Below are 14,533 nucleotides of genomic sequence, written 5' to 3' on the forward strand. Positions count from 1 at the left end.
CAGGGCGTGTTCTGTACGCAGCTCACCCACCAGGACCGACTCTGAGCTGCAGGGGTGGCCCGAGCAACCGGCTCTGCGTCCCCCGCTCACTCTGATTCTCTGAGCAAAGACCTTTAAACTGTGGGTCAGACCGGCACCCCAGCTTGCCTCTCCTTGCCTCCTCTCCTCTGCTCCACATGCCCTGAAGTTGCCACTGTGCCTGGTCCTCGCTCATCCTTCTCTTTTTCCTCCTGATCTTGTTTCCGGGCGTGGAAATAAGGAACGGCAAAGGGTGGTGGCTGGACATGACTTTGCAGCCAGCGTATCCATCTGTCCGGCCCATGCTGAGTTCTTCCCGATGGCCTGAGCACATTCTGTGACGATGGGATGTTTTTATCCTAAAACCCCAGATCATTAGAGCATTCCGTTCAGAAAATGTTTATCAAAAACACCACGGGCTGCAGCGTGCGGTTTCGAACCGTCTCGAGACCGGCATGACGAATTCACAGGCAAACGGTGGACTCTCCGACCCAAATGACCGCACGGTCACCAAGGGTGCAAAGAACAAGCTAATGGAAAGGGATCCCATCAGGCCCACGGACGAGGTGAAGGGCTGTTTTTGAAAGTCCACAGGGCAGGTGAATCAGACCCAGCTGGCACTCACGGTGACGTCACAGTCCCCGTGGCAAAGACGCAGGTGCTGACCAGGCTTCCGAGGCAGCCGCAGGAGAGAACGTTTCCTGCGGTTCAAGGCTGGGGTTCTCCTGGGGCCAGCTGCAGCCCCGCACTGTGCCCCAGGAGGGAGACAGGACAGCCTCACACAGGGGCCTGAGGGTGGCAGGGTGGCACAGCCAGCCGCCCGGAGACCTTAGGGACTGTCAGCGTGCTGGGTGCGCAGCTCTGGGAGGCAGATGGAGCAAAGGCTCCTACAAAGCCAGTGTGATAAATTGATACACATCTCAGAACAATTTAAATCCGTCATTCCTAACTGCACTTTTTTAAAAAATCTCTCTGCAGGAGCAGGGGGAAGAATGAGACCTGCAGGGGGAAAACTGTCTCCTTGGGTGACACAGGAGGTGTGCCCCCTCCCAGAAATCCTCCGTCTGGGTACAAGTCAGAAGCCACTAGGGAATAAGCGTGGCCGTGTGGCAGGGTTGGGGGGCCTGGGGGTGGGTTGATGTGGCCCAGCCCTTGGTCCCTGGGTTCTGTAAATGGGCCGTGCCCCACTCCCTACCCCTGAATCATCCCGACTTCCTGCGGGTGCTGCCTCTTTTCCTAAAACATAGTGAGTTGAGACTTTGTTATCCCACAGAAAGTACTGGTCCTCTGCCCAAGGCCCTGAAAGGAGTGGGTGGGGCCCCTTGAGGAGTTCTGGGTATAAACACTGTGGGAGCCTGGAGCCTGGGGAGACAGCAGGGTGCTGGGCAGAGCCCTGGGCTGCCAGGAGGTTGTGCCCAGGCTGTGGGCAGAGCGTCTTGGCTGTGACGGGAGATGGGGGCGTTGGGGAGCACTGGGGGCTAAGAGAGAAGTGGCAGATGCCGGTGGACATAGGGGCAGCTGGGGACCTGGGCTGAGACGAAATCCGAAAGTGCGTGCTCAGTAGAGGCCGGCCGTGGCGGGAGGGGAGATACATCGTCCAGCCTGTGCGCCGCACGCCGGGAGTGGCGGAGCGCACCGGCGCCGTGTCATCTGTCGGTCACCATTTCCTGGGCTCTGCCTCACTGCCTCGTGGCCTCGTAAGCCCCCAGAGTCCCGCCATTTGTTTCCCTCCCAACAGCACTCCATTCACTGGCCACGCTTAGTCTTTATTGATCGCCTTCTCACCCCAGTTTTGCGTCTAGTAAAAGGAACCAGGATGAATGGACGGACAAGGCAGCGGCAGCTGCTCGGGTTGCAGGGCTCAGATTTCTGCAGCTGGACCCAGGTGACACTCTTAGACATCTTGGATCTCATTTGTCACAACATATCTGTTAGATGGTTTTCCTAACTGCAAAAAAAATAGAAAGAAAGTCAGAATTTCATACATATGAGGGATTCTATTCTGCGGACCAAGGACTTGAAGGTTAACTCAGACCCAAAGTCCTGGCAGCATTCTAGGTAGCTGTGCTTAGAGGGTAGCCTTTGTCTTCATGGTCACAAGATAGCTGCTGTGCTTCAGAGCATTGCATCCACATCCCAGGTAGGAAGATGGGGACAAATAAGAGGCTCCTGTCACCTGAGTCTGCCCCCACCCCAGATGTCTTACCAGAAACTTCCACCTGCATCGCATTGGCCCGGATCATGTCACACAGCCACCGTAGCTGCAAGGGAGGCTGGAAAACACAGTTTTTCAGATTGGCTCTGTTATGAAGGAAGAGAGTGGGCACGGGGTTGGCAGCTGGCAGTGCCTGCCACTCCGCTGTGGATTTAAAATGGTAATTGCTGTTTTCAAACTATGTATCAGTGAAGCTCTACTGATTGCCGTACACATGGTAATTGATGAGAAACGTTATCCTCTCAATATTTCGGTTGAATGAGCTGAGCCAGACAGAGGTGAAGAAGTGAACGGCTGTGAGGGAGGACTCCTGCCAGGGAGTTTTCCAGCTGCTTCTCCAAGTGTCCTCTAGTAGCAACGAAGAGGAGAGGGGGAGAGGACACGAGACAGGGACGCCTCTGATTCTTTTCCATAAAATTTTAGTTCCCCGGGCTGTAACCGTGGGGATGGCTGGGGTGCTAGGGTGTCCCCCCACTTCCTCAGTCCTTCCTCACAGGCGCCAGATGGTTCTTTTAAATCATTGTTTTCCCTCCCTTTTTTTTTGCCAGAATTTCTTTCAGTTAACTGGCGGTTTCATTGGAATAATTAAATCCTCCACCTCCAGCCGCTCCCCCAGTCACTCACGCAAATCAGTGAACCTCGATGTGTTCCTCCAACCGAATGCTGGGCCCGTTCTGGCCCCGCCGCTTGCACACCAGGGACACCTGTTGAGAGAAGCAGACGTCCCTCCAGGGCGGTTTGTTTGCAAAGGGCTTGGTACTCTCTGGATTCGAAGGATGAGCAGCCTCCTTCGTTTTATGTTCGTTTTATGTTCGTTTTATGTTCGTTTTATGCAGGATTTTACTTTTACTTATTCACCCAACAAACGAGTACCGAATAGCTACTATGAGTAAGGCCTCGTGCTAGGTTCCATGGGGAGGCCGAGATGAGGCGGACATGGGGCAATTAGCAGGGCCACTTGGTACCTGTTTGCTGTAAGATGAGGCGGCTGTGTTACTGGAGAGGATCCTTAGGGCGTCTGCCTACAGCACCCACCACGCACCTTCTCCTGGAGAGCTGTGAGAGGGTTCGCCCCCGCACAACAAGGGGATCAGGCAGTAAGAAGGCAGCTGTCAGGAAGCAAGGAATCTAATTGGATGGATTAGGCGCTATGTTCCCTGAGTGTTATCTGTGACGCTGGCTGGTTACGTCAGGGTCAGGTGAGGTGGCTGCTGAGTGGGCACCTCTGCTCGGCTTCCTCGCGGCTGTGGGGTCTCCCCCTCACTCTCTGATCCGACCTCCTCCCCGTAAAATGGGAACAAAATGGAACCACGCTGCTGGGGAGGTGGAGGGAGGGGACACCACTGCCCTGCCCCACGGACAGCGAGCGCTTCTGGCTTATGCAGGGCGCGCTGTCACCTGGCACAGGTCACAGAGGGTCGGAGCGAGGTGAGTGTGCAGCGAAGGGAGGGAACGGACCCTTCAGACTTCCATGCATCATTTCTATTCCCAGGTATTGACATGTTGTGTTCTGTCCATTTTTGTTTTACCAAGAGACTACATGTATCATGCTTAGTTAAAAAGCAAAGCAGGCTTGTCGTGGGTTGCCAACCTGCCCATCAGCAGCCCCCATCCTCATCCCCAGAGGCAACCTCCCCTAACTCTTCTCATTGCTGTTTTCCTCTGTGATTTACCGCCTTCCTCCTAAGCGACACGCTTGCGTTGACACGTATCGATACACCTGTTCTAACACACTGTCGGCACGCCGCCAGGTAGACGAGAACGTTGCTGTCTCCTACACCCAACAGCGTGTGCTCCCCTCCTCCATTCTCCCAGCGCATCGAGGTCCGTTTTCGAGTTACATTTTTTTAATCCTCGCTGAGGGACACCCCTGTTGATCTACAGAGCGGGGAAGAGAGGGAGAGAAGCACCATCGTGAGAAACACTGATGGGTTGCCTCCCACACGTGCCCCAACTGGGGACCGAACCTGCAGTCTAAGCCTGTGCCCTGACCAGGAATCGAACCCATGACCTTGCAGCGTACGGGATGACGCTCCAACCAGCTGAGCCACACCGGCCAGGGTTGTGTGACATTTTTGCGACTAGGTAATTATGGTTTAAATTGAGGCAAGTTGCGTGCGGTAGTTACATTTCTCTTCTTTTTATCCTTTCCTGGAGTTAATATCACCTTTCTTTTTCTTTTCATTTGCTAAGGTTTTTTTACATACCCGTCCTTCATTTTTTTCCCTCTGACTCTCAGACCCGCCCTTTGCTTACCAATATTATTTCCTACATTATCAACCGCACGGGATAACCATTCCGTGTTTTCCCCCCGCAGCCTCCCTCTGGGGGGCCCTCGGTGGTCCTGCCACAGGCTTCCGCTGCATTCCTCTCATCCTGGAACTTTCCTTGACACGTCGTCCCCTCAGAGTCTCTGTTTCCTGGGCTCCCCACCTTCCTCTTGATTGCTTGATTCCCTCCTGTCGCTGGAGCACGTCCTCAAGTAGCTTCCTAAGGAAGGCTTCCAGGAAGCCAACGTTTAGAGTGCTTGCCTTCCTGCAAATGGCATTGTATTTTCGCGCACAATAGTTCCGGTGGGTTCACAGGTCTAGGTTTAAAGGCATTTTTCATCGAAAATGTGAAGGTATCGCCTCGAGGCCTCCGAGGATCTGGTGTTGCTGCTGAAAAGCCAGAGGCCACACTCACTTCCGTCCTTTGCAGGTGGCCTGGTGCTTTCTCCCGGAAGCTTCCGGGGTCTCTGGTCCACGGGTGGCCTGAAATTCCATACTGATGTTCCGAGAAGGGTCTTTCCCGCCGATTGCATCGAGTGCTCAAAGACTCGTTGTATCCGAAGATTCACATTCTTATGTTTGGAGAATCCTCTAATATTATTTCTCTGGTAATTTTATCTCTTAATTTACATTATATCCTCAAAAGATATACAGGAAAGGAAATATAACCTCTGTGATCTCTTTCGAGAATTTCTACGTATTGGATATTAGACTTTGTAAGCTAACCTCGTCCCCCCTTCTTATCTTCCTTCTCTTAACTTTTTATTAACTTTTGGGGCGATTGCTTCAACTTCATCTTCCACACCTTCTTATTTTTTTTAATCTTTTTTAAAAAATATTTTATTATTTATTTATCTTTAGAGGGGAAAGGAAGGAGAGAGGAAGGAAACATCAATGTATGGTTGCCTCCTGTGAGTCCCCTGCTGGGAACTGGCCTGCAACCCAGGCATGTGCCCTGACTGGGAATCGAACCGAGATCGTGTGGTTCGCAGGCCCGCGCTCAATCCACTGAGCTACACCAGCTAGGACCCCAAACCTTCTTATTAATGATACATTTCTGCTCCCTTGTTTTAACTGCCAAGAATTCCTTCTCTGTTCCCTTTTTACAGTGCTATCTCGCAGATGCAGCATCTTACCTCACCCCTTCATGGATTTTAATTCTCAGACCGTGGTTTCTGAAGTCTTACCTCACTCTGTGCCCTCTGCTCGCTGCACCCCCTGGGTCTCTCCCTTTCTCGTGGCCACCGCCCTCAAACATCTCGTGAGGATGTATGTCCTCCCGTGGGGGCGGCCGAGACAGCGTGGACCAGTTCTACGTGTCAGCTCACACGCCTCTCCCAGGATGGATGGGCTTCCCCGATGGTGCCCGGGCCCCGCACGAATCACTCACTGAGCGATCAATCCCTGGTTTGAGACGCTATAGTTCTTTCCAACCCCGAGCCAATATCTGCCGTGTTAGAACTTGGTTTTACGTCTGCCTTAAGCTTGTGCGTGAAAGTGATGTCTCGGGGAGTTTTGTGCCTATGCGTCCTGGTTAGAGACAGTTAAAAGGCAGGCTGTTTTTTTAAAAAGGCCATTTGAGGATCTGTATGGGAGTGATTAAGAGGAAGTCGGAGAAGCGTGCGTCCCAGTCCCGCCTTCTTCCTTGCTAGTGCTGGGACTTGGCTGCCTGCCGGGCTTGGTTTCCTAGGTGGTGGGGATGCCATAAGCCATCGGAAGAGTGCCGGGTACCTCAGACAACCCTGGGGCTTCATTAGTGGTGTCTAGCAAGGTGCCTGGAACGCGCACAGGCTCTGTGAGCCACAGGGATGCTGTTTCGGCCGGCCCACCGTTAAATGCCTGTCAGTGAGCTTCTCGGGAGATGGAGCCTGTACATTTCTCCCGACCTCAAGTTCTTGGGGGTGGAATCAGAATTCCGAGGGCAGAGATTCTGGGGCCTCGTGCCCGGCCGTCCTGGGCCCCGGGTTTCCCAGCCCGTGTTGGCATGTCAGGGGGTGGTGCCAACCCCCACAAACCCATCTTTTCTCCACTGCGATCCAAACCTCTCTCACAGACCCAGTTTCAAAAGCCTTTTCTTCTGATTGTGAAAGAAACACATGTTCCCCCTTTTTAAAAAAATGCAAACGTAGGAAACTGTTATTTCCCTTTGCCTGTGCTCAGGGGCCTGGGGACGGCCCTGCCGGTATCTGCTGGGCACTTGGCCCTGGAGACCAGCCCCCAGCCCTCCCCGCGGTGCCCACAGCGGGCCGCTGCCGCATCCCGGCGGAGGGCAGGGAGGCTGTGGGGACGCCAAGGAGACAGTGTCCTCCAGAGAAGCGTGTCATTGCCACTTCCTGGGGCGAGGGCCTGTGACGGCTCACGCTGATCCAAGCTGACACCCAACGAGAACAGCTGCCGTCAGCTCTGGGGGCGCTGGTGTCACCTGCCATTAATCCTCAAAGCCCAAATCAAGGTCCTGATTAAACAGTGGCACCCCAGGGTCCCCATCTAGGAGCACCTGCCTAAGGCCCCCAGCACAGGGACCGGCAGCTGTCAGGACAGCTGTCAGGCCCAGCCTCACCTTCCCAGGTTTGAGCCTCACCTGCCCCTCCCCGGCCACCCCTTCTCTGGAGGAGAGCAGTCCTCCGGGCCCTCCAAGCACCTGGAGCCACCAAGCTGGGCGTGGAGACGGGCACCGTAGGCAGGCCACCTCAGGGAAATCGCCAAGTGCACTGTGGTGCCTTCCTGACCAAACCCGAGGCGAACCAGGGACTGAAGACACAGTTCTCAGCGAGGGGAGCTCTTCCTTCCGGCCTCAGGGACATGGCTGCTGCCTTTGACCTTGAGCATTAGGCGCTGATTAGAATGTCTCCCCTCGGCGCATGGTCCTCCCGGTGCTGCAGGGAGAGGTCCCTCTGCCGCGAAGACCCCCAAGGGGACCTCTGCCCTTCTCTCAGTTCCAAAGGTCTTGGACCCGGACCCAAGGCCCTTGCCCCCAGCAGCTGCCGGACTCGGTCCACCCTACACATCACTGCTTTGTGGAGAGACGCGACCCTCGGGGTCCCTGTGACCCTTGCAGGGCCCCTGGCTCTCCGCCCTCTGCCTCCGCACCAGTCAGATCATCTTTCCTTCTCCAGATCCCAGCCACCACCACCCCCGGTCTAGGAGAAGACCGGCCCAGGGAGGGACGGGCCCCAGCCAGGAGGCGTGATGCCCAGACCTCGGTAACGGGAGAGAGCTGCCATCTTGAGTGCCGACTACATGCCAGGTACGTCACGACACCCCTCCTTCACGCCGAGCACGGGCCGAGTGAGGTTGCCTGAGACGTGGCGGCACGGAGAGGTCCCAGCAGCAGGCACTCGGTGGACAGTCAGAGAAGGACAGCACGCTGGGGCACCCAGTCAGGGTGAGACCATGGGGGCTGGCAGGAGGCAAGCCACACGGGGTCTTGGGGTCAAGGTGAGGATTTGGAACTTTATGGGAACAGCAATAGGGTGTTTCGAATGAACGAATGACAAGCGATACCAGCAGCTGCCACGAAGTGTGTCCCTGGGCAGCTCATCTCCTTGTCCTGCGAAGAGGTGAGCAAATGGCCCTGCCTGCAAGGCCTGGCCCAGAACCTTGAACTTGCTTTTGGTGCTGTTTATAAAAGATGGCCCAGTATGGCCCAAGGTTTGACCCAAGACCTCGCCAGACCATGCCGAGGGTGGGGTAGGATTGCCACCAGCTCCGGTTAAGCCCGGAGGGGAGGCGCAGGGGAGGAAGGACCATCCAACATGAATGTCGCTTTTTGGGAATAGCAAAGGTGGATACATTTTCCCCGTGAGCGCAAGTGAGTGGCCTGCTCACTGCCGGAGTGAGCGCCGGAGGCGGGCGCATCCACAAGGCGGGAACCGCAGACTCCCGAGCAGCCCAGGGGAAGGCACAGTGGTTGAGAAAGGGCTCTTGGGGGTTGGAGCCTGTTTGTGAGGCCAGGTTGTCGTCTGTGCAAAGTCTGTTGGACTGAATGGGACGAAAGCCTCGCTTTTAACCACTTTAGATCAGTTGTTGCCCGAAACAGCAAATCCTCACGGCCCATCGGTCGCCTGTAGCAAAGGATCAGGCCAAACAGCTCAGATTAAAGGGGAGGTAACTGAAGGTCGACAGCGAGAACCAGGCACCACGTGCTAAGACCAGCGCCCACGCGTGGCCAAGGCTTACGGGTCTGGGAACTGGAGGAAGAGACCCAGGAGGACGACCCTGCCCCTTCCCGCAGACCCTTGGGGGTCTCTCACACAACATCACCTAGCCGACCGGCGTGCCTGCCTCCCCCCACTTCTCCGGACTCGACCTCGGCATGGACCAGCTCTGGCCACCCCTCGCCGTCCAGGCGCCAGTCTCCGGCTCAGCAACCCACGACACACCTTCAGCCCACGTGAATCCCCGGGCCGGCGGGTGGGCCAGTCCTCCTTGGGACGGTCAGCCGGGTTTATCTGGGGCAAAGGAGATGTCAGGGCTGTGGCCTGCTGAGAGGGGGAGCGGAGGAGGCAGGTGCTGGGGTCAGCGGACCCACTGCCCGAGGCCAGGCTTCCATCGAACCTCCACAGGCCTGCGCCCCCTGCCGTGGCCATGTCCCGGGACCACCCGTGCTCCTCCTGGGGGCCTACGAATCAGGTGTTCTCACAGCCCCTCGGCAGGTTCCATAATTTGCTGGCACAGTTCACACAACTCGGCAGAACACCCCACTTTTCATTGCACCTTCGTTCAAAGGACACAAAGGAAAAGCCACGTGGGCAGTTAAGTGGAACAAGGTCTGAAGGGTCCCGAGTGCAGGAGCCTCTGTCCCCAGGGAGTGGAGGTGCCCCCTCCAGGCAGGTGTGTGCACTCACCAACGTGGAAGCCCCCCGAACCCCGCTGTTTAGGGGGTCTGGCTGAGGTTTCGTGACATGGGCGTGACGGATGAAATCACTCGCCATCGATGGCCAAACTCGATCTCCAGCCTCTCCCCCCCCCACCCAGAGGTCGGGCGTGGGACTGAAAGTCAACTTTGATCCTGTGCTTGGCTTCCCCCGCCACCAGCCCCCATCTAGAAGCTCTCCAGAGGCCCTCAGCGAAGAGTCGTCTTGTCATCGCACAGAAGACACGCTCGTACCACGCGGAGCTTCCACGAGCACTAAGAGTGCCGTGCCAGGAACCAGGGCAGAGACCAGGCGTGTGTTTATTAAACTAATGTCCACAGGCTGAAACTTCCTTCAAAAAAAACGTGTCTTGGGAGTGTTTTCACCCACCACATCCCTTTAAAATATTCCTCTGGGGCCCAGAAGAACCGTGGCCTATCTGCTGGTTGGCGACCAGGGGTTCCCGTTTTTTCCTACTAGAAACAGTGCTGAACGCTCCGGTGAAAAATCGAGGGAAGCGGGTAGACAACATCGGTGGGTTTTTACAGTGGCGTCTGGGCAACAGTCAGACGTTGATCAAGCCCTTGAGGTCCAGAGCCTGTCTCCCGGACACCTGAGCGGAACGACGTCACTCAAGGACAGTGTTGACGGAGGCCTTGCTGTGTGTGAAGGGTGGGGGGAGTGGCGGTTCTGTAGGAAGGGGACCCGTGGCTGTCTGCGGCCGGAGGGCTGATTCCTGGAGGGGACGAGAGACCACGAAAGGACATGGGGGTCCTTGGGGGGTGATGCAAATGTTCTGCAGTTAGTTGGGGAGTTATTGCTGGGCAGCTCGGTGAACACACCACAGACCTTGCACCGTGCACGTTAGAACAGGGAATGATCCGGTACGTAAATCACATCTCGTAAGAGCTGTTTTCAAATGGACAAATTAAATTCGTCTCAAAAAAAAACCCATAGAAAAAAAGCAAGCTGAAGAAGGAAACAAGGAAGCCTACCCTGAGCCATCGTGGGCGTGAAATTGTCAAAAATAAATAAATAACGGCATGACTTTTAAACTTGGGATGGTCAATTCTTAGCGAGGTGTGAAAACGTGGATTGGAGGGATGTACCCCCACCGCCACATTTTCTCTCCCTGCGTATTTTTTTTAAACGCTATGGCTTATCCATCCATTGTTCGTGGTTAGCAAGTATCCGAAAGAGTGTGTCGTGTACGGGGCTGGGCAAGAGTAGCTTTACAGCCGTGGTGTGTGAGACACAGGGTCAGGGGAGCTACGATAACACTCATAGTCCACACGCGTGTCCTTCTCCGTACCGACGACGGTCGCCTGCTTTTGCCCGCCCCGGCACACCTGCGGCCAGATGCCTGCCCCTCCTCAGTGGGTACAACTCCATCATACTGTCCTTAGCTGTGTACAGGACACTCCCGTGTATAATGCTCACCTACATTTTTTGTCCAAACTTCCAGGGTGGAAACAATCTTTCATTGTAATTTTTTAATTCAATTACTTATTTATGTATCTTGAGGAACAAAACCAATGGTCGTATTCCAGGGTATGATCTTGTATACGGATATCACTACTGCTTTCTAGAGTTACACTTTTAATACATAAGCATACATTAAAGAATTAAGAACATTTAGACAGATACGGAATTAGTACTACCCACGTACAACGCGCATCTTATTTTTTCCCTCAAAAATCTGGGCAAAAAAAGTGCGTGCTGTCCACGGCAAAACACGGGACTTTCTCTGCTGCGCTTTTTGAACCTGACGTGCGCTCGAGGCCGCCCCAGGAGACTCCCGGTGACCCCGCGGGTTTCTGTGCGCAGGAGCGGGGCCCGAGATGGACGACTACATGGAGACGCTGAAGGACGAGGAGGACGCGCTGTGGGAGAACGTGGAGTGCAACCGGCACATGCTCAGCCGCTACATCAACCCCGCCAAGCTCACCCCCTACCTGCGCCAATGCAAGGTCATCGACGAGCAGGACGAGGACGAGGTGCTCAACGCGCCCATGCTGCCCTCCAAGATCAACCGGGCAGGTAACCCCAGGGACTACGCTGGGGGGCGGGGGGAGAGCGCGCTGCCTCTCGTGGCGGCGGCAGGAGACCCCTCCGGGTAGCTGTGCCGGTGTGAAGTGTCTCAGCATTGCGCAGTGTCCAGCCGGGGTCCACAGACCTCGGTCCAGCCCTGTCCCCCCGCCATGCTGTGTGCACAGAACTGAGAGGGTCCACGAACTTGGGTAGGGGGGAAAAGATGTTCATTTTACTAACCCACCCTGACCCCTTCAGTCACGGATCTGGGTGGGCAGCAGACCATGAGCCCTGCCTGTGGCTTTGCCAACAGTAAAAATCCCAGGTATCTTTGTATCACATTACCGCTGCCTCAGGTCTCCCCGAAATTAGAGGAGTTACTAGATTTGCCAAGAGATCGTGTTATTTAATGCATAAGTAAAGAAGCACTTTGATTACTGAATCGTAAATTTAATATTGGGTCACTGTGTTTGAATACAACTGATCCCCTTGTCATCCAGTGCATTTTATCTGTTTAAAAATGTTATTCTGCAAAGGGGTCAGACGGCCCTAGGGATCTGTGACCCTCTGTCCCATCCGTGGAAGGTAAGTAATGCGAATGGCGTGTGAGGCTCATTCTGGTTTTCTGTACATAAGTGTGTGTCTACACATTTGTGTATTTGTCTCTGTGTGTGGGCACCAGGTCACAGCGTAAAACAGCTTTCTGTGGCTCAGCTTAAAAGGCCTGAGAATCCCTTTCTCACCGTGTGACCGGCGGTGAGCAGCCCGTCCGCTGTGACCCCCCTTGGTGTGCACGACGGACGTCCCTAATCACAGCACACTCTCCCACCGAGCTCGGCTGGAACACACTCGCCTCTCCACACGGCACTCTGAGCCGCACTGCTACCGAGCGATCAGCTGACACAAGATGAAACTCGCTCATTACGTCTATCCCGGGGAAAAGGCAGAGCGCGAGGGCCTCCAGGGAAGAAGTGTCTGAAAATAAAATGTTTAAGGAAGAGTCAGGAAATGTAAACATTAAGTGGAACCAGTCGGGTAGAAAAGAAAACTGCTGGGCAAATTACATTTAGGTTAAAGATGTTTCCAGACCATCTGATAATCCCAGAGAAGAACAGGGAGCTAGGCCTACCTCCTACAACTTCTCGGAGCTCGGCACGCAAATATTTGTCTTTCCGCTCTGAATCCCGGAGAACCACATTTCACCCCGTAATGGCTCTTGCACTTCGAGCCTCCTTCAATCACGGGAGCGCTGATGTCAGTGTGGTTCATTTTAAAACCCTGGTCAACTGGGGAGTTCTTTGGAACTGTGGGTTTCCTGAGGCGTAGTTCTATTTGTCCTGGTTCTACCGATTTCTGAGAGCAAGGAAGCTGACACCCGCTGAATCTCTCCTCCGAGGACCTGGCGCTTCGATGTGCGTCGTCTGGGCTCCGAGCTACAACTCAGGGACGACAGCATATGGGTGACACTGTCCTCGTGGAGTTTGTTGAGGGATAGGAGTCCAGGATGAGACTAGACACTGAGCTTTGCGTCCGGCGACAGTCAGTCTTCTCACTGAGGGCCTTGGCCTCTTCCCTAGGCCGACTGCTGGACATCCTGCACACCAAGGGCCAAAGGGGCTACGTGGTCTTCCTGGAGAGCCTGGAGTTCTATTACCCGGAACTGTACAAGCTGGTGACCGGGAAGGAGCCCACCCGGAGGTTCTCCACCATCGTGGGTGAGTGGCTGTGTGGTCCAGGGCATCGGGCTCTGGTAGGAGGAGGTGGGGGGTGTCCACCAGTGGGACAGTTCTAAGGCCATGAATCTGTGCCATTGGGACAGTGCCCCGTGCCACACGTGGGCATTCAGCCGCGTGCCTCTGCCTGGTGATGAAAAGGACAAAGTGAGGCAAGAGCCAGGAGAAGGGGGTGTTCCTGCAACACCCTGGGGAGCACTCTTGCAGCCCTCTGGCTCTTGTTCTCTCCTACTCTCTCGCCAGCATCCCGAGCCAGAGCCCTCGGTCACCTTGTCTTCACTTTCCCTCCTAAATATCCTCCAATCAGTCTTCTCTGGCTCACCCACCGACCCCACCCCCTGCGACCCATCAGCCCTCCGCACCAGCTCCCACTGGGCTCTCGCGCGTTCTCCCCACCTCCTGCAAACCCCCTGGGCTTGAAACCTCTCAGTGCTTCCCATCTGAAGACCCCAGTCTTTAACGCAGCCCACAGGACTCCCGCGGACCAGCCCCTGCGCCTCCGCCCAGGCTCCCGACTCTTTGGTCTGCCTTCAGTTCCCGAAATGGGCCAAGCCCCTCCCTCCTCCCAGGGCGGCTTGGCAATGTTCAGCCTCCCTGGAAGTGTTCCCTCTGACACAGCCTTTCAGCTCAACTATCAGGAGCCCCTCTGAGAGTCTGCCCACCAGGCCGCCTCCGGTGCCTCTCTTACACGCTCTCACCGTCCCCATACATGTAACTCTGAGGCATCTGCTCATCTGCAGGTTTTTGTGTGAGATAGTTTGCTTTCGTCATGTCTGTCTCCCTCACCAGACCATAAGCTCTACCAGGACGGAGGATGCTTTGTTCACCCTGAGTTCCGGTGCCTCGAGGGTGGGGAGGGCTCAGGAGGAAGCTGCTGGGTGAAGGAGCGCAGGGGCGCGCACCTGCGAGCCCCGCCCCAGACCTGACCCCCGCACCCCCTCCCCTGCAGTCGAGGAGGGCCATGAGGGCCTCACCCACTTCCTCATGAACGAGGTCATCAAGCTGCAGCAGCAGATGAAAGCCAAGGACCTGCAGCGCTGCGAGCTGCTGGCCAAGTCGCGACAGCTGGAGGACGATAAGAAGCAGCTGACGCTGACGCAGGTGGAGCTGCTGACCTTCCAGGACCGGTACTACAAGATGAAGGAGGAGCGCGACAGCTACAACGACGAGCTGGTCAAGGTGAAGGACGACAACTACAACCTGGCCATGCGCTACGCCCAGCTCAGCGAAGAGAAGAACATGGCGGTCATTCGGAGCCGAGACCTGCAACTCGAGGTGAGGGCCGCCGGGGCGCGGGGCCGACAGGCGGGCGAGTGCAGGCAGGCGTCGCCGGAGCCTGGCACCTGGCTGGTGGAGTGTGGAGGACGTGTACGCTGGAAGGGTCCACCGAGCCTGTGCGCACACCCGCCC

The 14,533-nt window shown here is 55.7% G+C and overlaps 1 protein-coding gene across 4 annotated transcripts in view; it reads left to right on the plus strand.

Annotated features, from left to right (window-relative positions):
• Positions 1–14,533, plus strand: part of CARD11 (caspase recruitment domain family member 11) — a 75,803-nt gene that overhangs the window by 37,185 nt on the left and 24,085 nt on the right. For all 4 annotated transcript variants that reach the window (XM_037057910.1, XM_037057909.1, XM_037057912.1 and 1 more), the window contains exons 2-5: positions 7,620–7,750; positions 11,187–11,399; positions 12,968–13,105; positions 14,073–14,398. In XM_037057910.1, coding sequence (XP_036913805.1) covers positions 7,744–7,750; positions 11,187–11,399; positions 12,968–13,105; positions 14,073–14,398 — 684 coding nt within the window. In that variant the 5' untranslated portion in view covers positions 7,620–7,743. The remainder of the gene's footprint in view (positions 1–7,619; positions 7,751–11,186; positions 11,400–12,967; positions 13,106–14,072; positions 14,399–14,533) is intronic.

The sequence above is a fragment of the Sturnira hondurensis genome, unplaced genomic scaffold, assembly GCF_014824575.4.
Source record: "Sturnira hondurensis isolate 20B ecotype Veracruz unplaced genomic scaffold, ASM1482457v3 Scaffold0009733, whole genome shotgun sequence".
Classification (NCBI taxonomy): domain Eukaryota; kingdom Metazoa; phylum Chordata; class Mammalia; order Chiroptera; family Phyllostomidae; genus Sturnira; species Sturnira hondurensis.